A 27,642-nucleotide genomic window follows, 5' to 3' on the forward strand; every position below is an offset into this window, starting at 1 on the left:
AGGTGTGATAGGGCTGGGAAACAGACCCTGGCAAACAACACACTCCTCCTAGGAAGCTGTCAGCATCTCACACGGTTTCAGATCCACACTGCCCAAGCACACTCTTGATTTCCACTTCCTAAAAGTGCATTTATAGCCGATCTTCAAGGGCTTGGAGCAATTGTGCTCACAGCAGACTATTTAACACTGTCTGCTCCTGTAGCAGTGGTACAGCAATACTTTGAGTGACACTGAAGGGTTACCTGGCACTGGGAGCTCAGGAAAAACTCATTTCCCTGTGCCAGTAGCCTGCAGTGCTCTACACAGACAGGAGATGGTAGGACAAAGCTCAATTCTGTACAAATTCTCTGGTAGGAGGATAAGGACTGACTCCCAGAAGATGCCACCAGCAAACAACTACATTTGGTTTCTGGCTGAGAAACTGGGGATTCTGTTAGAGGCTGCCTGGTGGCCCATCTCACCTTTGCCCCAAATGACAAGTTAACTTCAAAAAACTCCAAAAAGCCTAGAGAAATGATATTCAGGGTTGAATAATCTACCAGTATGTTTCAGATTGGTTTACTAGACTTTCCCTTCCCTCCATGTGCTGTAGGATTACAAGGAAGGAAAGAAGTTTAGTCCACTGCTTTGAGAGCCTTCAAGGAATCTTTCAAATTATTTGGGCCACCACTTATCCATCACTCCATGATAAGGCAGCTACAGGTGATGAGGAAATGGGCATCAATATCTCCATCATTTTAATTGATTTTTCAATTGTTATGGAACAAAACACTGCTGCCAAATGTTAAATCCCAGAGAAGAACCCATGACAGAGGCAGGAGTTAAACCAACAGCTACAGTATTCAGTGAACAAGAAGTGGCCTTGCTGACACACAGGGTAAGCACACTGCAGACAGTGCCTGGAGATTTAAAATGGAAAAAAAACACCAAGTGTTTCTTCCCTCCCCAAACAATGATGTGCAGCAAATTCCATTTTAATACAGCTGTACAGTAATGGAATTCCTTTTTCTTACCATCAGGAATAAGGGAGCTTAGGAGAGCTTGCTTAGCTGCAGCTCAGCTGTTGGATCAGAGCCCAGGCTGGCTGTGTGTGGCATGGCACAGTCACGATGCTTTACACAACTCACCACCTGCCTGATGCATGAAAATGCTTAAAAACTCACCTAGACCTTTATCTACAACAAAATCCTCTCCAACCCTATCTGTTTTGTGCAATCCTGTGAAAATAAGTGTGTTTCAGAGTGTCACAGCTATGGGACACCCTTTGTGGATGCCAAAGCAGCGCATCTAGACCGTCACAGAACCAAGAGAGTCTCTTTGCTCCCTCGTGTCACCTTCTCTGGAGCCAGCAGCACCCAGGCTGTTCTCCCTCTGCCAGCTCCCATACCCCAGGGGAGTTTGTAGGGTCACCCTTGAGCAAATCCTGCTGGGTGGGAGTACCTGGTGGTGTGGCCCAAGCCCCAGGAATGAACTCTCATGGATAAACTCAAGGGTCAGCAGCTCACCAGCAACACCTCACAGAATGCAAGACATGAGCAGGAGCTGAGAGGAGGGACAGCCCATGGGAACCTCATAAAAACAACCAGCATGGAACAGGAACACTCACAACAATGCCAGGACACCAAATTAACATCCCAAATTCAGCATGAGCCAGAAGCCCTCAAATGTGACTCTTCTCACACAAAAGGCTGAACAATGGTTAAAGACCTGAGGACACAAATCTCTACCCCAGTGTGTGCTGGTGATGTGGATACTCATGAATTATCACTTATATTATCTTTTCTTGGAAGGTACCTTGCTAGAAAAAAAAATCCCTGGGTACAAATCTAAGACAACACATAAAAGCTCATCTCTGAAAACTGATTTAGCTTCAAAGACCAAGCAATATAATTAGCTTACTCTCTATCTTGACAGCATGCACATGAACTCACTTAAAATACTGCATGATTTTGAATTTTCAGATAGTAATTTATGCTTCTTGCTAAAATTAAATAAATAAAACTACAGAAAAACAAACATGTTTTCCTCCTTTGGTGAAGGACCTTTCCAATGCCCAGCTGTGTAACTGTACACCCATACATCTTCATCTTACTCTGAAGTTTAAAACCCACAGTTTAGCTTGCCTGCTTCAAAAATGGTCTAAGTGAAAAAGATTCTGGAGTTCAAACAAAATGCTCCAAGCTATCTCCCCACGGTTTGCAAAAGGAGGATTTTTTGCACTTTAATGCAATATTCATTAGTTATTTGCCTCCTGATCTAAGGTTTCCATTTCAAAAGCTGTTTATCATCAGTGTAACATTCTGAAGTGACTGGAAAGCAGAATTCTGCCAGGTATCCAGCAGAGCTCCTCCATCTCCAATTCCCACTCTCCACAGAGCACACCAGCACTGTAAGACCAGCAGTTCAACACTGCACTGGGTGTCACTCCACACCACCACCATTCTGAATTACTGAAGCATCTCTGATACACCATTACTGAGTCATGTCCTCTGTAAGTAACAAGGAAAAAAACCTAGAGGATGCAGTTTGACAGAACACACAGTTAACAAAGATTTACAGGTCACACCATTGCGGGATCTTGCAATATCGTGCATTTTTTTCTCATGTTGTTGATTTGTGCAGTGGTGTGTTCATCACCACTGACTGGAATTGAGTCTCTGGAGCAAACACTGCCATTCCTATCACAGTATCAGTCAAAGACACTGTCAGGCCACTTCTAGGAGATCACACATTTCAGACTATATTAACTTCTTGGGAGGTGAGGATGGGGTAAAAAAAAGAGAAACAAGAAATTAAGCACGCACACAGAGCTCTATGTTTGTGGCATTTAAAACTCAAGAATCTCCTTTTAGACAAAGTCTGGGAAAAAAACAAACCAACAAACAAAAAACAGGCACATTTAGACAAGAGATACAACTGACCCCTAAAGTCAGCAGAACATAAATTTATTAATGCACATCAGAGTATGGCCTGTGACTTCAGGCAAATTCAGGTTAGAGAACTGCATTGTCACCGCAACTAATCAGGGTAAAGTACATCTGCAGATAAAAATAGCATCATATTTGTCTTTAACCAAATTCAAGTAACTTTGGATTTAAACCAGAACTGTTCATTCTCCTTACATGACAGTAAGCAGATAACTAATGTCTATTCCTACTCCCCATGACTGTAACTGAAGTCAAACATGACATTCAAGATTTCCAAAAGCATTCCATTCGCTGCGAGGCAGCTTCCTTAGCTCAGAGTAAAAAGACTGATTCCACAAGTTCACCTATTTAATTTTATACACACCTACAGAATCAAATATTTAAAAAAAAAAAACCACTTAAATAAACCCAACTATGAAATCAAGGAAGCATATCTGGGTTTTGACATTTCCCAGAGGTTACTGAGCTACAAAAGGCTGGTCCCTTGTCCTTGCTACTCACACAGCAACATGTGAGGGTGTGCCTGGTAAATCCACTTGAACTCCACACATGAGATGGGTTTTTATGAACAGCTCCTTCACTGCCCAGCCAAAGGAGAGCTCTCCACCTGTGCAGGTAACAAATACAGACTTTGTGTCCTACATCCACTAGACCTTCAGTGGTGGACAAAAGCTGCCTTCTCAGTTTGAGTCTTGGACTTGAAACAATGCTATTTTCTTCTTTTTCTGGCATGTAATTTTATCAGGTTCCAACAGCTTGTTCCACGTTCTCAGGTTAATTCTGTAAATTATTTGCTCCAAAATTAATCACATCAATATATGAACATTCAGACCACCCAACACACTGTATTTCCAACATAAAGGCAAGTCAGTTACACAACTTATCTATGGCCACTAGGATATTACACTAATGGAGTAGATGGTACAGTTTCTGAAACAATCCATGAAGATTGTGTGATTTATTCCCACAGATCTTACTCTTCGAGTCATGCCCATAAAATTGGCATTTTTTAGTCTCTAGGGAATTTACTGTTAACTTATAATGCCCTCATGATTCAGAGATTATCCTCATGTTGGTGTCATCATCATGCAGATTAAATTCAAATATACAAAATTAATATGTGTCTGAAACAGCTCAGTTTCAGCAATCTCAAATATGGATATGCTTCAAATCCCTCTTTTGAATCAGACAGAGGGAGATGAAGGCTTAAGTCTCTCCAGACCCTGAGGGATCTCACACTGGTTAATCACAATTTACACAACAGCAAAACCCAAATAATTTTCTAAGGATCCCAGGAACAAATCTGGCCAGTGCCACCAGCTGGATGCTTCATTTCCATCCCTCCCTTTTCCCTCCACCTCTGCTGTGGAAGCAGGATGTGAGTGACCTGCCAGCCGAATGCCAGCTCCAGGTGTTGGCCAGCTGTCCTTCAGGGGCCACAGTCAGAGGTCACCTAAAATCCCAACAGCAATATGAGCCAAACGTGCCTCCAGTCTCATGACACGGGACAGTTTTAGCAAGTTTGGATTCGTATTTCAAGCTTTGGAAATCCTCAGATGCCACCAGTGTCTGACAGCCACCTACAGAGCACCCTTTTGTGTTACTAGCAGCACCCAAGAGCCATTCCTTAATCTCTGAGCTGACACTGCTGCAGACTGGCACTTTTCACTTGGTTCATTAAAATCACCACTTCTGTTTCTCATTGTTCTGATAATATAATACCATGGCAACAAATGAGAAGCACCAAATTATATGCATGACTCTGAGAGGAAGCACATAGTTCCTGTATATGCAAACTTTGATCTACTGCAAGATGGTCAACAGCGTCTGTTACTCTAATATCCCACATTATTACAGCCATTTAGCTAAACAGATCATAAAAAGATTGTTCCACTAGCCATCTTCCTGGCAGAAATCCAGGGAAGTTGCTGAGTGGCTAAGACCAAGTACCAGCACAAATTCAAAGGACTTTGAGCGATGGCTGGGGCTAAATTCCTGCGTTCTTCACTGGGAGGAGCTTTACGTTGTTATTTTCAGGCCCACATTTTTAGCTACAATATTATCAAAGCAATATTATACTATATTGCTTTATATAATATATATTATATAAATTAAATATATATATTTAATATATATTTAATATAATATATATATTATAATAACTACAATATTATGTCTAAGAGCTCTAAAGAAGGTGACACAAAGTGACATGACATATACAGTTACACTTGTAATTGCCAATCCAGCCATACCCAAGTCTCTGTAGCATTTTAAACCTGCTCTGCAGGCAATTCGTGAAAAGCTGTTTTAACATAACACGAATATATCAGAGTGGCACAGTCCATCTGCACTGCACAGCAACTCCAGGAATGAAATAAAAGCCAAAAATCATCCTTTGGCAGTGGCAAAAACTCCTGCACGAGGACACAGGAAACTCAGACACCACTCAAGACAGAGCTGTTAAGCAGAATTTGAGGCAGGAAGAGCAAAGAGAGGAAGGAGAACTCCCAATTTTCACCTGAACCCCTGCAAATATTGAATGAAATGCCAGGGAAAAGTGGAGGCAGAGGGAGGAAAAAAGCTTCACTCAGCATTATGAAATGTCTTATGTCAGTTCTCAGCAAAGAGAAAAAAACATTTTTCAGGAATTAAGAGACATTATTTCAACAAACAGCTTTGCAACAGGACCAAGATAAGGCTTAAGATACTTCCACACATGCTGTGGCTACAAAAAGGCAGATAATTAGATAATTTTCCCCTTACACAAAGGCTAAGCCTAAATAATTTGGTGAAATTATGGAGGAAAACGCACATATTTCAGTCTGCCAGTCAGAACAGCTGAGCTGATCTCCAGCTTTCTTTACCTGACCTATACCCCACCACCACCACCTAGGTCCTTGATTTTAGCAGGAACATGGATTGAAAGTGCAATATATGTGAAAGAGAGATCTAAATCTGGGTATGCAACACAGAGCTATGCAAAAGATACTGGTATGAGTTGTCAGTGACAAGATAAATTTGCAGTCAGTACACTGAAAAAATCTCCTTCTGGCAGGAGAAAAGCAGTGCCACTCTTCAAAGTGGTTTTCCATATTTTAGAATATACTGCATGCAAGTCTAAGGAGAGGAGCTTTTCACCTCATCCATCTCACATGTATGGCATTATGCTCACAGACTCCTGCTGCAGCATCTCTGACAGGCCCTTCCCAGCAATTTTCACTGGCAAAAAAATGCCTGAAGGTTTGTGTCTCCAGGTGCCTGCAACAGGGAACGATGCAAAGGCAGGGATTTAGCTGAGATCATTTTAAACTATGACTCTTTTTGCTATTTTATGTCAATAATCTGGCTTGCTTTGCAACAAGTATTTTCCAGCCAACCCAAAGCCAAACACTGCAGTGTAGTGATGGACTGTGCACCCACAGAAAGGGCACTGCCTGCTGAGCTCCTCTGAACACCGTTTTCACAGCACTCAAAACAGCTGCTAAAGCATTTTCCTTTGCTGCCAAGCACCACTTACTCATCAAACACCTCAGTGAATTATGGACCATTGCAGCATTATAACCAATCACATTGCTTTTAAGGAAATGCTGCTTTTTAAGTAAACATCAATTGAGGATCTGCACCTACAAAAAGCTTCAGGGGAAAAGCCCCAAGCAAAGATCTGAAAGGCAAAGTTCCCCTGTCTTCAAGTTTCACAATCATTATAACCCTGTTATCAGGGAAAGCATTTATAATTTTTAATGATTCTGCCTGGTTCTCTGTTGTGGTATGTTACCTTAATTTAGAGGGATTATCTGTGTGAACAACCACATCCTATCCTTATTTTACTAGCTAGCAAGCAAAAAAAACCCCTTATTTTACTTATCTCTATTTTTAGGGAAAGTAAAGAGTAAAGCCATCACTATATATTGTTCTAAAAGTTGCCTCAAATACAGAGTAGGTTTTAAGTGTCCCAGTCTCAAAGTTGAAAGTGCCAAGACAAACTACCTAAATTTTGGGCTGTACTCCTAACTTCCAAGCACTAGTGTTCCACTTCATAATACATTTTATTAAATAAGGCCCAACACCTAACTGTCCTGGGTAAACAGAGGGCAGCCAGAATTAAAGAAAAAGAACTTCCTTTAGAATTTCATTATTGTTTTAACAAGGCTTCAACAAGCATCACTCAGTACCAAGCAGCTCCACCCTGCTCATCAATATTTTCATTATGATTCTTGTTACAGCACTTACTGCTGTTTATCAGTCAGAGATAACCAGCTCCCTGGGTAGAGAATCACCTGTCCAAATTATCCACAGGCCCCTTCAATGAGAAATACTGTGCAGCAACCACGTTAAAACTCCCACAGCTTGTCCACCTCGGCCAGTGGCAAGCTGCCTGTCAATAAACAGAACCTGAAACAGCCCCCAACCCATGGAGCTCTCCAGCTTTGGGGCAGGCTCTGCCACCTGGAGCAGTCAGGGATGTCACACCCCAGCCCAGGGATGCCACACCCCAGCCCAGGCACAGCCAGGGATGTCACACCACAGGCCAGGGATGCCACACTCCAGCCCAGGCACAGCCAGGGATGTCACACCCCAGCCCAGGCACAGCCAGGGATGTCACACCCCAGCCCAGGGATGCCACACCCCAGCCCAGGGATGCCACACCCCAGCCCAGGGATGCCACACCCCAGCCCAGGGATGCCACACCCCAACAGTGTCTGCACAGGCAGAGACAAAAGGCTCAGTAAAGCTCTGCAGGCACACTGTGACCAGCCTTGGGATCAGGGGGAGGTTCTGGTAATCCCCAGCCTCAGGCAGCACAAGAGCTCTTTGGGATGTGGCACTGGGCTAGAATTTCACTTTTGATGCCCGAGTGCAGCCTTGAAATACCAGTGCTATATATACCCCCAAGTGCATTGGGATAATTGGGCAGCTGAGTGTCTGACATGCCCTGCAGGGTCAGGATTTACAGACATTCTCCAGCCACCAGCAGTTCTCTGGGAAAACAGAACACCCTGTTCCTCTCACATGATGCAGAGCACACCTTGGATAAAGGCGTGGGCCAGCCTCCACAATAAAAACCCAGCCACTGGAAATGTTCCTGGGATATGAATGAAGACAAATCTGCTGAGATGATTCCCTAGGAAAGGAAGCTGCAGAGTGCCTTCTGTCCTCACACACTAACCCCAAACCAAAAGGGAAGGCAGTCTGGTACAATGGAGCACATGGGTACCACTGAACATCCAGGCCAGGGGCATTTCTGCCCTGTGTGATGCCAACTGCAAGCATGCAGAGTGTGTAAAATGCCAGAGTGTAGGAGCAGGCAGCAGAGGGAAGCAGGGTCAAGTCCATGTTTTTAGTGATAAAAGCCTTAAGGTAAATTAAGGCAAGGATTAGTGCAAAACTGTCATTTATTGCCACTCATTTGTATTTCAAGAGCATCTTCCAAACTCCTCAAATAAAAAAAAAAGCCCCAAATTTCAAACACATTTAGCCCATAGCACTGATTAGCAGGGGAGTGCATATGTTCACACAGGAAGATCACATGTATGGAGACAGAATATACCTTATTTTAAAGATTGTTATTTCTGGTGCACTCTCTTACACAGCTGAAAAAAAACCCCACACACAAAAAAAAAAAAAAAACAACCCTGAAAGCGTAATAGGGAGAGGAAACAGCCAGGATGTGAAGCATTACAGAGCAGTCAATCCAACAGGCACACCAGGAGGTCAGCTATCCTTCCAAAGATCAGGAAAGCCATGTGCTAGGAGCCAATTTTTGAACTATGCTAATAATAGATCAGTCAGCAAAGCTGATGCTGCACATTCAACAAAATCGATGTACAAGCTGCAGGCATGAACACAAGAGGCTTTTTTTAATTAAGGATGCAAAAAAAAGAGGCTGCAGGCTGGCTTATGACACCAGGGGCTCCATGTACTGCAAGCATTGCTCAGCTAGAAAGCAGACACCAGCCCAGGAAGGCACTTTAGGGGATGTTGGTCAACTTGGACAACTTCACTGAGCTATTTAAATTGAAAATTGTAACAGCAAAACAGTCTGCAGCAGACAGATCATACAAATCTCTTGCATAAAAATTCAAGTTTCCAATTTTTGTAACATTCTACATCTACAGCCAGAGCTTACAAAGTCACAGTCCTTTTAAACAAAAGACAACCCACAATCTCAGCTTCATAGGAAAGTCACAACCCATGTTCAAAAGACAGCAAGGATAATATTCTCACATGAAAAAATGTTAGGATTGTTCTCAGTGCCCAAGAACTCAGCAGGACATAAATTTGGTTGACTTCAGAGTCATCCTCCCTTTCTGAGGTTCTTTGGTTTCCACACTTCAGCAACTGGACCTGTGCTGTGGATTAAACCCAACACCTCATTTTCTATTCCTGCCTCCCTCACAAGAAGGGAGATATTTAGCAGTAGGAAATGCTTAGAGATCTGTGTTTGATGTAGTAGCATTTCCCTAATGGGCCTTGAACAATTTCCATGTTTTGAAAGCAGAGGGATTTCCTTTAAATCAGCAGCCTGATGGGAAGCTGACCTCCATGAAATATTTCCTCCCATTTTGACTGTCTGTGGCAATTCCCTACCACTTTCCCTGTCCTCTTTCATTCCACTCACATGCCGATTTTTAAGTTGTTGGGAAAAAAACATGAGCAGTTCTCAAGTTCTTCATGCCACCATGGTGCCTCTCCTGATGTCACACCTCAAATCCATGAATCAAAGACTGAAAAACCCAGATTATTTGCTGTGCCACCACTACTATTTCACTGTCTGCTTCAGGCTCACTCCCAATTTCCAGCATTATTAAGAAGCAAAACCTCATATCACCACACCTTGTCCCAGGGAAGTTTTCATCCAGATTTCCAATGAAAGTATTAGCAGGAACACCACAGAACCATCTCTACCTTCCAGAGCCTGAGACCCCTTATCCTTAAATTTCCAACTGAAAACAGCAACAAGCCATCCCTGCTCTCAAAAATCAGGGCAAATCCACTCCCACCTTTGTACTCAGCTCACACATGCAGGAAATAGGGCAAGTTTAGAGCAACACCATTCATTAATCCACTTTACTTTCTCTTCAGTAGAATTATGATCCAATATCAAAAGTGTCCAATGGATAAAAAACCTGCCCAGTTTCAGTATTATTTCCCCTTGTTCCCATCTGACACTGGAGAACGTGCAGGTGCAAATTAGAGTGTTTTTTGTTTTTGCAGAAGTCCATGGAAAAGCCTCTGAAGTAGCAGAGCACTGAGAACATAAGGCATCTCATGCAGAATAAAATAAAAAAGCAACAACAAAAAAACCCTCCACAAGTCTTGTTCATGCCTGATAGAATGCCAGGACATGTACCCAAGTAATTCCAACTCCTGTCTTCTACCGCTGAAGCAAAGGCAAATCTGCTCATGTGGCAAATGATAGAAGCCCATGTATCCAATACTCATCATGAAACAGAATTACAGTTTTTTTTACAGTGAAAATTGCTGAAATGCTAAGGATGCTACAAGAATGAGCAAAAAATGTGAGATTTTCACTGCACACGTTCAAACACCCTTTTATAAGGACGTGCATTATTTTTTTCTCATTCAATTAATCACATTTCCAATCTCAAGCTTTTTTAGGGTTTAAGTTATTTAGCTTTTTTTCTATTTACATGCCAGAGAGAAGTGTGAATACATGTCTAATGATGCACTCCTTGCATGTTTTCAGCTCTGAGATGCACAACTGAGTAACCTTGCTCTTGAATAAGTTAAGCCAAACAGTTGAGATTTGGAGCAGATATTTTTAAGCCTGGTTCTAGCAAATATTCCATTCTCATTAAATTACTAGGCATATTTTAAATATTGATATATTAACTTCAGTCTTTCTTGTATGCTTGTGAAATGTACTATAAAGCATATATAGACATAATGCAAACATTTTTGACCCACAGGGCAACACAAATACTGATCCAATTTTTTTAAAGCTCCACTTCAAAAGAGACACAAAGGAACTCTTACATAACAGGCAAAATCCCCAAGAGCTGGAAAAATGCCACATCATCTTCCATTTGGATGAGGGCAATGGGATTGCCACAGAATTTACAAACATGCTGAAGCCAAACCTAATCCTCCTGAATCCTACCTACAGCCCCCAGGCTCCACTTCCCACATTCCCTCTGTCATCTGTGCTGGGTTTTCAGGCTCAAAGGGATCACATCAGGACACAAGAGGGGAGAGAACCTTCCAAGTCAAAAATCCTTTATCATGAGGAACCACTTCATGCACCCTCCTCATGGCAGAGGAGAGCTCCAGCTCCAGGCACAGGATTGCTGCTCTGGCTCTTGTATCAAGCTCACATCCAGAGCTGCAGCGTGCTGCCACCAGCTCTGGCAGTGATGTTCACACATGAAAACAGGCCTGCTCCTGTTAGAGCAGAAACTATCCCACTTTTTCCCTTGAAAACTACAAAACTGGCATTAAAAAACTGTACAGATCCAGTCTCTCTGCCTTGAGGATACCCTCAGCCTGTCAGCCTGGCAGGAATGGCTGTCTGGGATATTTCTGTGGCTTCACCTCTTTATTTCCCCTCAAATACACTTGAAATCTTGAGGTAGGAATGGTGCCATGTACACCCTGAAGCTGGATCTCCCCGCACCTAAAGCCCTTGGCTGGGCTGAGGAGGGAAGCTCCAGCCTCACATCCCCTCTCACAGAGCATCAGCACTCACGGTAGCTTCTCAACAAACACTTCCTTTGGACAAACAACATCATCATCTGTTTACAACAGGCATTAGAAATTGCTGCTGACTCCCAGGAACTGGGCACTTATGTTGAGTTTCACAACACAGACTGTTAAATCTCTTTTTGTGGTGCAAGGGGGTGAGACTGGGTCTGCATCTTTTGTGTTTTCAGCGTGCTGCCAACTGCAGTTGCCCAGCTTTTAAAATAAAGGGGAATAAATCAGTATGTGCTAGTGAGAGAGAGGACAGCATATTAACCTCATACTTTTAAACCCCTAAATGGATCCACCACAAACGCAATTAGCTGCTTCCCTCCTTTTCCTCCTTTTCTTGCACAATTTCAGAGTCAATGGGTAAGTGCCTTCTCCCAACATCCTTTTGATTGCATAACAACTTCCAGACAAAGGATGCAGGAGTAATAACGCACAAACTGCCTGACAATACCTTTTTCTTCTCCTAGTCTGCCTATGCATCCATTAATATATTTATCCATAGAAAGAAATCAGTCTTTGTCTAGCTCTGCTTTGCTAGCTGGGCTAAACACACCAAACGCTTCCAGTCTCTACTCATCTCTTCTGATTATCCTTTGATTATCACTCCTTTTTACTCCAGCAGACTCTCTTCACCTGGTTAAATTTTGATTTCTCTTTCTTCCATGCTCATGACTAGAATAAGAAAAAATGGAAGAATGGCATTACATGTTTAAGAAAAAAAGCATCAAGACATTGAGTTATGCTTTAGTCAGGTCATAAAAATACAACACCACAATGAATATTGTGTGGATTTGCTGTAGTTAAGAAACATTACCTAAACAGTAAGATAACTTGCAGACATAAGCTTGTCACATTAATTAATTTTTCTTTCTAAAGCTCATGTTGAGAATCAGTCAAGAAATAATATGGAATCAGCCAGCACTCTGCAGACAGACGAAGAAGAAAATATTCCAGAATCTTCAGCAACAAAAGAATTTCATACTTGAAAATACAATTAACATCAGAAAGCTGTCCTGCCATCTGTTCAAAACAAAAGGTATCAAATGTTCTTGCTGTTAGCAGAAAATAGGGAAATGCTATGGATGCCTTGATTTTGGAGGATTACCCTTACTGATGACAGCAGTGTAAGCTGAAATATGCAAACACAGCGAGCATGTCAAAATGCACAATACCACATGGGTCTTACCTCACTGCAAGACTGGAGCTGAAGTGAAATTATTTAACAGACCTTCACATCACAAAAATTGCCACCCAACTGAAATTGTCTTTCACAGGCAGCATATCCTCAGTGGAAAGGATCTCCATGGGGCTGAAACTACGGATCTTGGATTGTTTATGAGGAACACACAGCTCCCGAGACTAAACTGGAAAGTGGTACTAACTTATATATCAGAAAGCTACAAGGGAAAGCAAGTGAGCAGTGCACACTGGTCATGTACATAACTTGACCATCAGCAGCCTTTTGGACCTTGATCTGCTCAGCTGCAGCATTTCCCAGACTCAGTGACCGTGCTGCAAACCCCACGAGCATCAGCAGCCCATGGCCAGCTACAAGATGGGGTCAGTGACACTGAGGGAGGGCTGTTCTCCCCAGGCATCTTCACCACAACTTTGGGCTCTGACTGCACCAACAGCAACCTCAAAGACTGTCCAGACCCACTGCTAGACACAGCAGACACTGCACATCATCTGCCTTTCCCTGCAACATTAAAGAAACAGAAAAGGGAACGAGAAAACAATGCCAGAAGCAGCCAAGGAGTTACGGAAAGCTGCAGGGCTACAACCACCAGTTCTCTAAGCTACATAAAAATACAGCACAGGGGAGTGGTTTTCTGTTTGTTTTGGTTTTCCCTCCCAGTGATTCATGCCATTTTTTTTGTAACTTTACTGATAAGGCAACAGCAGGCAAAGGTGGCAGATTCCTGTTTTAAGCAGCACACCATTATCCAGGCAGTGATTTACTGTTTCACACAGTGTCTGGCAAACAGGATGCAGAAATGGCTTGAGAGGTGGCTGCTGCTCAGGCCTCATCTCCACACCTTTCCTAGTCAGCTCCCAGAAAAACGTGCCTGATCAAGGAAGCTGGCAGCAGCTTTCTCCCACTTCATCACTTTGTTTAGCAAGGCTTATCTTTCCACACACAGAAAATAGCAGGCCTTGCTCGTGACAAAAGCAATTGCTTAAAAAAAATAACACAGGGAAAAAAGAGAAAGTGATCACACAGAGGTTGTATTGTCTTCATATTTCTTCACATAGTTCCACTATCATCACAGGATCACTTCACACAAAGACAAGGAAATGAAAGAATCTCCTATATAACCTCCTTTTTTTTCATGTATTTCCAATTTCACAATCAACACGAACCCAAATATTCTGTAAAAGCAGAAAATGGCACTTCCTTTCCGGTCCCTGCACTATCAGCACCCCAGTAGATATAAATTTACTTTCTTTAAATAGGCACAGCTAGGATGGTGTTTAGAAATAAGTTTCACCTAGTTGTCATGAATTATTAACCAGAGAAAAAAAAATCTCACTTGTTCTTTACAGAGTCTTGATTTGCAAGTTTAAAAATCAAACTGACACTTAAAGCTCTTGTATAAATACCCAACCTTTAAAAAAATGCCCTGAGCATTATAAATACATTTTTTCACGAATATGAGAACAACAATTCTATAAATAGCTATTCTTCACAGAATTGCTTCAAGACATTGTTTTTACAGACAACAGTAGGAAACTGAAGGAGGTCTTAGTGCCAAACATATTAAAAGTGAAATAAACTCTCCAATCAACTCTGGGTTTCCACTTATTCTTACAAAGTTCATCGTTATTTTTTAGCCTATACAATTAGTTTATGCAAGGGAAGGAACAAGCCAAAAGGCTGCACTGTGTCCTGGCACAGCCACTGGGTCAGTGTAAATCAGTCACAGCCTTCAGCTTCTGAGGGCACTCACTTGGCTGCTCTGGGCAGTAATTTAAAACAACTCTGCATTGTCAACAGATGAACTCCATATTACCCACCACAACCTTGCCCAGGCAAAGGCAAGATTTTCATTATAAACTCCATGATATGATTTACAAATATAATCACTCAAAACCGTGCTCCGTCTCCTCTCAAAAGCAAACACGGGAAGATAAACATGACCTAATATAATAGCAAATTGCACATTTTGTGGTTGTTATCTCCTCAAGCTATTTTTGCCCTGGTATCTAAACATCAAATCAACAAGAACCCCTAAAAAATAGCTATACAACAGGTAAGCCAGGTTTCTGCAGCCAGAATGCTACAAGCACACATTCAGTTTTTTTGGCAGATACTCATAACAAAGCCAAAACTCAAGCACTACCAAGTTCAACACCATTTTCAACAGGGAGCCAGTACAAGCATTTACTTGATAAGAACTTGAAAATTCATCTGTATAAGGGGGAGAAACTCATTCAGTCCCCAGTTTCGATACAGGGTTTTACAATAACAATTGCAACACTAATTTTCTATTATAAACTCGTGTATGAAACAAACTGTACCCAAGTGCTCAGGGTGCTTTCCCTGTGTTTCCTTGAGTTTCCAGCCTCCAGCAGCTGGGAACAGGGCAGTGGTGGCTCTGAGGGGTGACAGGGATGTGAAACTGGAGCAGGCAGTGATGAATCAGGCCATGAGCTTTCCCAACTGCTCCCCAGCCACGGGAGTGAGCTCAGCACACCGGAATGTTTTTGAAAGTGGCCACTGAGGATTAGGAAGAACTTGGTGATGTGGCCCATCAGGCACGGCCAGGGAGCACGTGGTTAATTAAGGAGAAAGATTTCAAAGAGAGCTATGGCCTCTGTGAATGCTGGGCCTGTCATGCACCACAGACAAAATCCTCAATGTGCAGAAGGCAAGAGAAACCAACTATGAACGACAACAGCTTCCCAAACGGATCCTTCCTGTCCTTGCCAGGACAATTACACACCTCACCAGGCATCCCAGCATTAACATGGCTGGAATTTACCAAATCTTCCATCTATCTCCAAGTTTGGTGCAGCAGGGATGAGCCACAGGCCCGCTGTCTTTGCTCTCCACAAGCACAGAGGAAGATATGCTGATAAAATGCTTGTCTGCTGTGGCAGGACTGCACATATCACCACAGAGAAAAGGAAGAACCATTCTGGAGCTGGAAGCTATTCTCTTACCTTATTTTGATCTGTCCAGTAGAAGAAAAATCCCTGTGGGTCTGTTCTGAGGATAATTGGAGTCACAACAGTGGAGTCCTGGCAGAGAAAGGACAAACAAAAAAAATCCATGTCAGCACACAGAACACATAATTATGCACAAGCTGCTTTGCCATCCGTATTAATGAATTGCAACATCTAGAAATTACCCTGAAGGTATCACTAGCAAGATGTCACTAAAAGAATTTAGTATCACCTGCCTCATCTCCATTTTCCTGACAATGTGTTTCCATTGCTGTGGAGACAGCACCTAATAACTCCAGGCTTGCCAACACGCAGAGTTAACCCAGAAAATCTGGAAGTAGATGAAGTTAAACAGGCATAAAACCCTGAATGTCAACCCTGAGCCCACACAGTAAAGCATTGTAGTTTGGTGCCCGCTGCCCACACCTTGATCTGACTGCACCTTCACATACCAACACTAAATACCTACAAAATTTACTTTTACAAATTCTGAATTTGCCTAGAAAACATGGAATAGCATTCTTTACCTTAAGACTTTAGTCAATAACATTCTGCTAAAATTTATCTTTTTTTTAACCAAGCCATGAAAATTTTAGTCATGGGAATATATCTATATTCCACCTCACTTCCAAAGTGGTTGAAAACCTGTCTACTCTCAGGTCATTTAAAAACAGGCCCATTTCTAAGCACACTGAGCAAGGCAGCCTTGTTACCTACGAATTCATGTCTTGTGACTGTCAGCAGTACCTGACTCAGGAGACACAAGCTCTAAACCAAGCCTTTTCCACAGGTGGGAGTTCATCACATCTCTCACATCAGGGCTCCCTGGTGCCTAACAATAACTGACATCACTGCAGCCTGCTCCTAGTAGGGTTTCTTCTCTTTCTCTTCTATTTTTCATTACATCTGTAAAGATACTGCTGTCACAAGACCACTACCCATTTTTCAAACTCTATTTAAAAGTTAGGGAAGGGGCACAGAAAGGAAAAAGACAAGGGTACAGAAAAATTGCCTAAGCCTCAGCTCCCCAGAAACTCAGGCTAAAGACACAGCTCCTCCTCAGAGAGGATTTATATTTCTGTTGAGGTTCTACAGGTATTTTACAGCTTTAACATTCACCTATTTCCAAAGTAGTAGCGTGTGAGGTCAGTCTAGATTGCTTTGAGGAAAAAAAATGGGCTGTAATAGGTTCAAATTTAAATCAAATGTATTTCAGTGCAGCGCATAAGCACAAAAAAAGTTGATGGAAGTGACACTATTATAAATAAATAAAACTAAACTCCTCCAAGTGTCATTTCTGATGCAAAAACACTTGTCTATATCATGTCACCAGTACAATCCTTTGTGACACAGCACTAAACTCCCAGCAATGGGCATTCCTGAAATAGGAAAGTTGAACTAATTCCAGCTCCAAAAACTGAGAGCCAGAGCAGCTCAGTGGCAGGCCCAGAAACAGCCAGGAACCTACTGGACAACAAGGTGAAAGAATAAAATGGCATCAAGCACATTTTTATCTCAGCACAAGAGAAATACAGATTGAAGGGCAAGTTCTACAAGAGGAAATACAAGCTCAAACCCTTCAATGAGTGTAGAAGGCCTTTTTATAACAGGAAGATCCAGGCTTTGGATTTGCACTGACACTGAAATGGTGCCACAGGACTTTTCAGGGGCTGGGAACAAGTGTGGCAGTGCCAGCGCCATAGGAATGTCCCAGGTGGGCCCAGAGCTCTGTCACAAAGCACCACTGACCCTCCATTAAAACACTGCCCCTCCTCCCTAAGGGAACAGACATGCAGAATTTGTAGAATATTATCCCCCCACAATTTCTTCCTAGCTTCTGACATATTCTATGTACACCTGAGAGTTTGATGCGACATGCAAATTTGGTTTTAAAATATATCAGGCCCTGAAGAAATCTGTCTATACCCACAAGCACATACAAAAGGTTTCTTAGGCCTCCACCACTCAGAAAAAAAAAAATCCCTGCTCTGGAGACATTACTCTCCTTTTTTAGTTTATTTTGTTGTGTCATGTGTAGCCTGTGTGTGAAAATATAAAATGATGAAATATAAAGACAAGGTGTCCTTCTGTCCTTGGGTGAGATGTAAGGAACCTCAGGGGGAAAGAGAAGGAAGTGATGGGAAACAGACACAAAGCAATTATGTCTAGGATTAACTAATTTTGCTGGTTCATCATTTCAAATCAGTTGCTTCAAACCCAAGTGTGTTTGATGACACACAGCTATCAGAGTAATACTTTTGTAGATGTGGGTTGTAAAATGCTGACTAAAATCAGACTCAAGAAAGCCAAGGATGAAGGGAAAGAGCTTTCAATATCTATCATGTGGCCTAAGGGAAACTTCATCTTGACAGGATGTGTCTTAGTCTGGGAATCTCTGCTCCAGAAAGCTGTTTGGTTGTATTGGGGTTTTTGTTTGGTTGGTTTTGTTTTAATTAACTCTACTACTCTGACATCAGGCACAGCGCAATTAACGCGCTGATGAACATGAGAACCCCGCACTGTCACACAGGATCTGAGAATAACTTTGCACGTGTATTTGTGCAACACGTGCCTTAGGAACTCTTCCACACAGCCAGCAGCAATAAAAGCCATGTGCATAACGCTGTATATGTTATACAAGTTAATTATCACTCTTGGAAATCCCTGACATTAAATGCCATACTCAGTTCTGGGTGTGGAAGAACAGAAACTGAGTTGGTTCTGCAAGTCCTTCCCCACCACAGAGTAAAGCAGAATCCTCTGTCACCTGGGACAGGTCTCCTGCTTTTATACCACTCTGCAAAGGCAGGAAACAATCAAAAAGACCCCTGCAAAACCCCTTTTGCAATACACATTCAAGAGAAGCAGCAGTTCAAGGCTCTGAAATTGGTGTTTGCTTCAACCAACAATTGTCTGGTACATTTATTTACAAACATTATTGTACTACAAGGGAATGGCTGTGGTTTATGACCCATAAGACACACCTGCAGTCATTTATATGAGTATCCTGAAGCTCATTAATTCAATTTCCTCACCCAAAGAGCTGACCTCATAACTCTCCTGAACAGATTGACCAACCACACACAATTCTGAAGAAGAGAGTTATGGACAGAACACAATAGAGGAGGAGGAAAATAAAATAAACAAAATTTCAAGGACAAATAGATCAGGGGCAGATATTCATATCTCCCCTAACCCACTCGGATCCAAAAGTGAGAATAAATCAGAAAATAAAAATGTGCTGCCCATCTCTAAAGCTGAAGGGTTTGGAAATTAACACATTTAAATGTGTAGTAGGGGAGCAGCCTATATCCTATATCCATTCCTGTGGATAACAACAAATCAAGCAGCCGCTTGAGCAGCAGCCCAGATTCCTGGGACACTTCCAAGCAGATAAAGGTACAGGAGGAGATGACCAAGGCAAAAATCAGCTGTGAGCAGAAGGGGCAGAGGAAAAAGAGAAAGGGAGAGTGTCCCAGTCAATGGTGCAAATGACTGTGGGTTATCAGGCTGTATAAATGCCACCTGTGGGTGCTGATGCCAAGCAGTGGCCTGGTTTCCAAGAGACTGCTCCTGCAAATTCCTTGAAATAAAGAGTGGCCCTGTTCTGGCAGTCCCAGTGTGCTGTGTATCACACCGGTCTCAGCTTAAGGAAATAATTTTCTTGAAGGGTTTTTAATTTCACCTTTAAAAGTCCTCCACCTTTTCATTTGCTGACTTAGGGCCAACACTCTACTTTGCTCCAATTCCACAGCCTCAAATAAGTAATGTGGCTGTTCTATACTTACTCCATTAAGTTGCCTCCTAATTGGCTGTCCAACCTCAGATCCTGCATTAGCACTATTCTTTGGTTTATACTTTTAAATAAAGAGGTTTCAGCTTTATGCCCAGAAAGTGCCACAAGGAGCTTTGGGATCCTTACCAGCCAGGCACAGCAGAACACAAGCACAGAGGATCAATGGACAAACCCATCATTAAATGACTGCCAGGTAACTGCTTCAAGGTCTGATTTTAAGAGTGGGTCCCTCAGGCTACATGTAACACCTGTGAGCAAAGAAGTGTCACCTCCATTCCATTACTGCTGACCAGTAAAGATCATCATACAATCAGTGAAAAGGGTGAAAACTTTGGTTTAGCTCCTTTCTGACCATATATATCAGAGCACAACCATGACCTGGCTGTGCACAAGATGGAATCTTTCACTCCATGATCACGAGCCAGAAGAGCTTTTGTTTTAATAAATCACATATTGATAACGATGATGTTTCTTAGAAACTTCTGCAGTCAAAATTCCCATCAACAGATTTTCAAAAGAAAAGCAGAGCAGCCTCTGTCCTCAGTTCTTCTAACAGATGGGGCTCATGACACTGCCTTATTAAGGCTGACTGTGCTTTCCTGGGTTTGCCTCAGATTTTCAGAGACACTGAACATCACCAAATACAACCTGAAAACTCTTACACATCATTATTTCACTCGCTTGAATCTTCTGGAAATTTTCTGCCAAACTGCTTTGAAACACAAAGCCAAGAAATATGGACTCTTTCTGGCAGAGGCAAAACGTGCTTGAACATTTCTTTCACTTTGGCCAAAGGGCCTAAAATCTGATTGAGCCAAGGTGTAAGATGTGGGGACAGTCCCTAGAAAGGCTCTCTTGCCACCCCACAAAGCAGGTGGATTCCAGGACTGTGGGAAGCAGAGAAGGAGCAAAGGAGAAGGGACAGCAGAACTCCCATTTCCACAGGGCCAGCAGACACATTAGCTGTCAATTCCATAATATACTGAGTGTGCTCAGCCTGGAACTAAATAGGATTATCCAGACAATCAGAACTATGAACTTCTTCAGGCTCACAGCTGAACTACAAGTGAAAGGGAGAAAGTTCCCACCCCTGAAATAATCGGGAAGGGTAAAGATGCTTTACTGAGGGCAGAGAACCAAGTCTACCACAAATGAACAGGCTGCAAGAGGAAAGTGTTGGGGAAGGTGAAATCAGTGCTGGAAGGACAAAAAAAAAAAAAAATCAAACCTGGAATTGATCTCACAGAACTGTAAAATGAAATTCCACTTGTTAAATGAGGACATGCAAGAAGATATCCTTCACTATTAGGGCTGTTAAACCCCGGAGAAACTTTAGTGATGGCACCACAGGACAGAAATCATCGTTCTGCTGATCAAAGACTGCAAGTTTCAAAGATTTTCCTTGAGTGGGATTTCTCAGAAGTCTGTCCTACCCCAACCCATTTGTCAGGATATCCTCACACTCAAGCTAATGATCCTCCTACTGCATTTGTTTGCACCAGTCCTTAAATGCTGCAAGCTAAACAGTCAAGAAAGACAGAAACAAGGGAGAACTTTAGAACAAAGGCAATGAAATGCCAATCAGGAAGATTTTTACCATGGTGATGCTGAGAATATAACTTAAACCAGTCTGCTCATCAGCAAAACTGCTTCATTCTGATTTTGAGAGAACACTGGAATTCTATTTCCACATTTAATTTTCTAAATTTCAGAGGTGCAGAGCTCAAACTCATCCAAAATCACTGTGGAGGCATCCTGAACATCCAACAGTATGGCACCACAGGCAAAAATTAGGTCCAATGTATCTAGTCACAGATTAAAAATCAGGAGATTTTTAATGTTGGTCTTTCTTTGCAGCTGCAAAAGTACAACTGGAAACATTTTGTCATTTAATGGGCCTCATGAAAATAAATTAATAAGTGCATATGAAGCAATTTATAACAGATTAACAACTGCAACAGTTAATTGTGTGTTAACTATTGCACTCCAGGTTCTGTCAAAAAAACCAAAACAGTGCTGAGTAATCAAACACTGAAGAAAGCACACAGTGCACAACCCAAACTCACAGTTAACTTCGCTTTCCCAAAAAAATGCTCATTTATTTACAAGTTGTTTCCTGGTTTTCACTTTCCCAAGTATCTACCAATACTCCAAAGGGCTCCAAAACTCTACTAACAGATGTTATCTATGACTTGAACATCAGATCTTCCCAGGCAGGCATCTAACCAATCTTCAGCAGATCCAAATCTTATTTTCCCACCACACTTAAGTTATAAAGAGCTTTCCAACTGAGTTAACCAAGTTCAGGCTTTCCCATTTACTAAATATTAACTCCTAAAAATTGTAAACTCATTCTCCTGTGTTGCAAAATACCAAAAACCACAACTTACACTCATTTAGATAAAATACTTTTAAATAGCCCAGAGCTGACATTCGTTTACTACATAAAGATCAGCAACAAAGAAGAAACAACAAAAACTCTAAAATGTCCGATTTGACCTCTTTGCTCCAGACCGAAAGTGCTCACAAAAAAATAAACTCTTCAGCTTATTGTTTTAGTTTTATACACACAGAACAATGGTTGCTCATTTTTCATGTCCTCGCTAATGTACTGTGGAGTGGCAGGCTTGTGCACAGTTTAAAAACAAACAAAAAAAGGCAGGGGGGAAAAAAAAGTTACTTAAAATAACTTCTGAAAAATTCCAAGTTGTTTATTTGTTTTATCTCAGCTTATCCATAATAAAGATGCTCTGATGTTATGTTTACTTGTAAGGTTAAAGGGGATACTCTTGATAATCTTCTTTAAAACATTCTCAACAGATAAAGAAGACTGAAAATTTCTAGAGCATTCACTCTGAGCTCAAAAATGCTTTATTAAGCACAAAGTGCTCTATGAGAAAGGCATTAAAAAAAAAATTAAAATACCTGAGTTCTATTTTGCTGCTCACCTGGGAAGTTCTGTAGTCACTAAGCAATGCTACCTGGCAGGTTTGCTGCAGTAATGCAATGCTTAGGGGGAAAAAAAAAAATATGGCTAGAAAATTGGAATCCTGGCCCTCAATTTAGGTAGAATTCACCTTAGCAATATAGTTAACTTAAAAGTGAAAGTAAATAGTGTGAGCCACAGAGAGATCAGTCAGAATCTTTATGCAAAGTACATATTATCACTAGGGAAGATAAGAAAGCCTTTAAGCAAGAAATGAAAACAAACCTATTTTTGAACATACACCATCATATTAAGTTGCTACAGCGTGCCAATTACAGCTCTCAGAAAATATCAGCTCAGCTGTGCTCTGGCTGTTGAGCTACTTAAAGTCTCAGTTATGCCTATCTTGTTCCCACTACAGGCCAGACAAAAACAAGAAAAGAAGTCAGCCAGGGCAGATTTCAGCCCTCAAGACAGATAATTCCTGGGAGAAATTGCTCTTTATATTCAAGTTTCCTTACCTTCCTCAGCCTAGCAACACATTCTGCTACATTAAGCTTAACCCCTTATCAAAAAAATTTGACCTGTTAACTTAATTACATTTATTTATCAAACCACTTTAACCTCTCAGGAGGAAAAGCTGCTGTAACCTGGGTATCACCAGAGCAGAGAGGATCAAGCCAGTTCTTCCCAAGCCTTCCCCCTCTCTCACTTCTCTCTAGGAATACAAGAACAAAGCTGTTTAAAGGCAGAGCAGCAGTCAGGAGACTCAGAGTCTCTCCCAGCAGTCAGGGAGAAGCAGCTACAGAGGCTCAACTCGAGAAACAACTTGAGGAAGCAAGTGCTCAGCCAGCTGCAGTCTGAACCAGGCACACACATGGGTGCAGCCACAAAAAAGACAGAAGCAACCAGCCACATTTATCTTCCACAGCTAATAAAAGCAGCTATTTCTGCTCAGTGCCTTGTGAATCCAGAGCTACACACCGAGAGCAACAGATCATTCTAAACTTTGCTTTCTGACCTGCAATATTGCTACAGAACACAACAGCAACAGTGTGAAGAAAAGCAGAGTTACAGGACAGTGACGATCTGTTTGACTTCAATGCTTTACACCCTGATCTCAAATGGAATTTGTGAACAATGTATTAGGCACTGGATGGTTGGAGCAGTATTACATCCAATCCCAAAGCATGAAAGAGTGACTTGTCTTGCAAAGCCAGAACTTCTTTAATTGATCCTAATATTTTTTCAATTTAGAAACTGAAGATGGTCTGCAGAGGAAATGCAATTCCAAGCCTTCTACCTGCCCGTGATCTGGAGTGGCTGATGTGACCTCCTGCCCCCTTCCCCAAGCTCAGGCACAGCTTTTCTCTTTGCAGCTGGATCATCCCCACAGCACAGGGGCAGCAGGCGCTGGCTGAGGCTCATGGGAGACACGTAGCAGATTTGGGTGCTCCTCCTCAGAGCAGGGTTCATGTGAATTGTCAGTACCACATCTGCTATCAGCACCTCATTACTGATCAGACACAGAGCTATGAGAGGCTCAGGAAGGGCAGTCCATACATGAACTGGTTTTCAAGTCTGTATCACCACAGCTTTTGTCAGACTGGTCTGCACACCTTGCCACAGTGTCCTTCTCAAAGCTGGCAAACACTTTCTGTAACAAACGTTACTCTACACAACACAAAATTCCTGAAACATCTCTCATGCTCTGGTTTAAATGCTTCCAGCATTCCCACTTTGAAATTCTCTGGTTTGAAGCTCAGCTAGAAAAACTTTGCCTTGGGCTGCAACTTGGTACAAGTCATAAGAATTCACAACAACCACTTCTGCTTCGCAAAATGCAAAGGAAAGTCAGTAGGATCGTCTTTAAACTGCAACCCAAAACAGCAGGGATGGGAAGGGAAAAACAAGGAGAGGATAGAGGCTGCCTCAGCACAGAGGTGATGTGCAAGAACTGAACTCCCACTCTCACACTGTGAAAAGAAACTGTGCATAATAAACATCAATGTGGGAGCCTGGCTGTTCTGAAGAGCCCTGGTGGCACAGCAGAGCCCAAGTGCTCATTGTGGTCAATCGTGTTTTGCAGTTACATGTCATAGTTTATTACTTATTAGAGCCTATTGTTTCACTAGTTTGTGCAAGCCTGTTTACCTGAGACCACAGAGACTCACATTCATCAGCATCCTTTTAAAAAACCCTCCAGCAGATTAATTTCATAGAAAACTAAGACTCCAAAGTGGTTAATGGCTACTCAATGGCAAATACCTTTCAAAGCCACTGAACATGCATTTGTCTGAATGCCTTCATACAGCCAGAGTGGCAGGAGAGACTCCCTTCCCTTGAAACCCTGGATTCTGTGGGGCTTCCACTGCTGAGAACACTGTAGGCAAGACAGGAGGGTTGAGGGGTGGGAAATGTGCAGATTTACACACAATGCACGGTCAACAATGAGTTAATGCTAGAATTCTTCATCACAGCATGGCTAAATAGGCATCAACTTTCACAAGGCTGCCAATAAAAGCACTCACTAAACACAACAGGACTCGACTCATTCACTCCTTCCAGGTAACACCTGTGTACTGCTGAGTAACACCTTTAACTCAAAAAAAGGGTCTTTCTCCAGAATTTAGCCACGTTTTGTTACTGCAGCCTTTAGGTTTACAAATTTAAATCTTTTTACCAACTAGCCTGGTACAACACAACACACAGGTTATCCAGTGAACATCCACTGGGCATGGAGAACACATCTTCATCTTTTAATTCTATCTATACCATTACTGTTTGGGAAATAGCATTCTAATAATCTAAACTGTTGCCTGATGCCTTGGACTTTCAGTCTAGAGACTCAAATCATCGTGAACTTGACCTCTGCGTATACACACGGAAATTCCTTGGTAGCTTACCAAAAATAAAACAATAACTGCAATGACAAGGCTGCCTTTTCCTACCCTAAGGAAAATGTCAACCAAAAGAAAACGTTTTCTCCAGCAAGTCATTCAAGCCTAGTTCCTGAACATGAAGAACCTGTATCAAGCCACTGTTTGGTGCTGTGGACAAGGTCAGACTGCTGAGCCTTTTAAAAATGTGTTAGCTTATTACTGTAAATAAAACTTCACACCATAAGTTGTTTGGTTTCTGATGTTCTCTCTCCCCTTGAGAGTGTTTATCACAGGTTTACAAAGGTCAGGCTCACACATTTGGCTGCTGGACATGCTGAAAGCAATGGCAAAAAAGCGAGACATAAACCAAGAACAACGCTTACACACAAACTGCTCCTTCTCCCTTGCTGCTGTCCCTCCAGTTGTTGCCGCCGAAGTCTTTAGCACAGCCAAGCTCACAGCAAAAATAGAAGAGGTCTGAAAACAACTCATTCTCAACAATTCAGACTGCCTACCTTCTTTCCCAACTATTTCTCTACCACAGCTCGAGTCTGGGAATGCCTCTGTACCTCCAGACACCACTCACAGACTTTCTGGGGCACCTGCTCCTCCATGCACAACCGAGACACAAACCCCCAGTGTTGTACTACCGGAGCAAAAGCTAGCAGAGGACTCATCCTGCTTTCCTTCTCTGCAGGCTTTGAACAAGGCAACTCTTTTTAGCTCCCCTTTCCTCCAAAACTGCCCCGGCTATAGCCAGCATGCCGAGAAAGAAATGCCAGCTGCCGAACAGCTGCTCTACAAAAGGTGAAGTGGAAATCGCACTCCTGTCCTACCGAGGCCATACAAACGTAAAGGCTTGGGAAGCAGCAAGGGGAAAGCAAACGTGATGTTGAGCTCATGCCCTAATGAGCCAAGAAAGAAGAGTGCCTTCTGCGGAGGAAGTAAGAGTGACCAAGGGTACCAAACTGCAAGCCCTAGGAGAACACATCCTAAGCTTGACAACTCCACCAGAACGAGAGATAGAGCGAGAGGAGCAGGAGCCAGAAGGAGAGGCTGGGAGGAGGAGACGGGAGATGGAGCGAGAGAACAGGTTCAAACAACTATGTTACGAGGACAGAGATGGCAACACGCACACCGAAACACGGGAGGCGGGAGAGGAAGACGCTCGCGAAAGGAGCCAGCAGCTCGCAGCGGCCAAGCGCAATTAGACAGGAGAGCCCTCGGAGAAAGTTTGCCCGGCATTCAGCCGCCGCTTCCACACGCCGCTCGGCTCGGGCGGCACACGGCGGGGACACCTCTGTCACCGCCCCGCACCTGCCCTCCGCACCGAGCAGGGCAGGGCCCGGAGCCCTCCCACCCCATCGATATCTAACCCCGCCGCGTCCCTGCCGGGGGAAGCCACCCGGGGGGTACTCACATCGTCCCACTTGACGAATTTGACGCCTTTCTTGAGGGTTTCGGAGACGCAGACGGGCTTGAGCTGCAGAGCGTGCACCCCTGGCTGTGCCCCGGCCATCTGCACCGCATGGACGCGCCCGCTCTGCCCCGGCGCGGAGGAGCCGCGGGAAGCGGCCGCTGCAGGAGGGACGCCGGGGCGCCGGAAACCCGGGAGAGAGGCCGGCACAGGCGCCTGGAGCGGGCAGGGAGGCGGCCGCCCGGGCGGCGAGGGCGAGAGGCTTCACTGGCGCTGGCCCAAGGAGCTGGCGCGGCAGCGGCCGGGGCGAGCCATGCGGCGGCACATCCTCTATATACCGCCGGCCCGCCCGCTCCTCTCACACACACGCACGCACGCAGGGCACGGAGCCGCGGCGCTGCCCGCTCCGCTCCCTCCCTCCCCTCCTCGCCGCTCCTCCTCCCGCCCCGCCAGGCTCGGCCCCCGAGGTTCCCCCGCGCCCAGGGCAGCGCCAGCGGCGCCGCGGCGCCACCTCCCGGCCACCGCCACAGCCCGGCCAGAGGCTCTCCGGCCACCGCCACCTCCCGGCCACCGCCACAGCCCGGCCAGAGGCTCTCCGGCCACCGCCACCTCCCGGCCACAGCCCGGCCAGAGGCTCTCCGGCCACCGCCACGCCAGGGGCGCTTCGGCCACCGCCACCTCCCGGCCACCGCCACCTCCCCGGCCAGCGGCGCTCCGGCCACCGCCACCTCCCGGCCACCGCCACAGCCCGGCCAGAGGCTCTCCGGCCACCGCCACCTCCCGGCCACAGCCCGGCCAGAGGCTCTCCGGCC

General features: G+C 43.6%; 1 protein-coding gene across 2 annotated transcripts in view; it reads right to left on the minus strand.

Moving 5' to 3' along the window:
• PLCB1 (phospholipase C beta 1) overlaps positions 1-27,248 on the minus strand; it is a 336,286-nt gene extending 309,038 nt beyond the window's left edge. Inside the window, exons 1-2 of one of the 2 annotated variants that reach the window (XM_058834148.1) lie at positions 26,834-27,248; positions 15,807-15,884 (exon numbers count right to left, since the gene is read on the minus strand). In XM_058834148.1, coding sequence (XP_058690131.1) covers positions 15,807-15,884; positions 26,834-26,932 — 177 coding nt within the window. In that variant the 5' untranslated portion in view covers positions 26,933-27,248. The remainder of the gene's footprint in view (positions 1-15,806; positions 15,885-26,833) is intronic. The other variant, XM_058834149.1, reaches the window with a different exon arrangement.
• Between the last annotated feature and the right edge of the window lie 394 nt (positions 27,249-27,642).

This window comes from Poecile atricapillus, chromosome 3, assembly GCF_030490865.1.
Source record: "Poecile atricapillus isolate bPoeAtr1 chromosome 3, bPoeAtr1.hap1, whole genome shotgun sequence".
Classification (NCBI taxonomy): Eukaryota; Metazoa; Chordata; class Aves; order Passeriformes; family Paridae; genus Poecile; species Poecile atricapillus.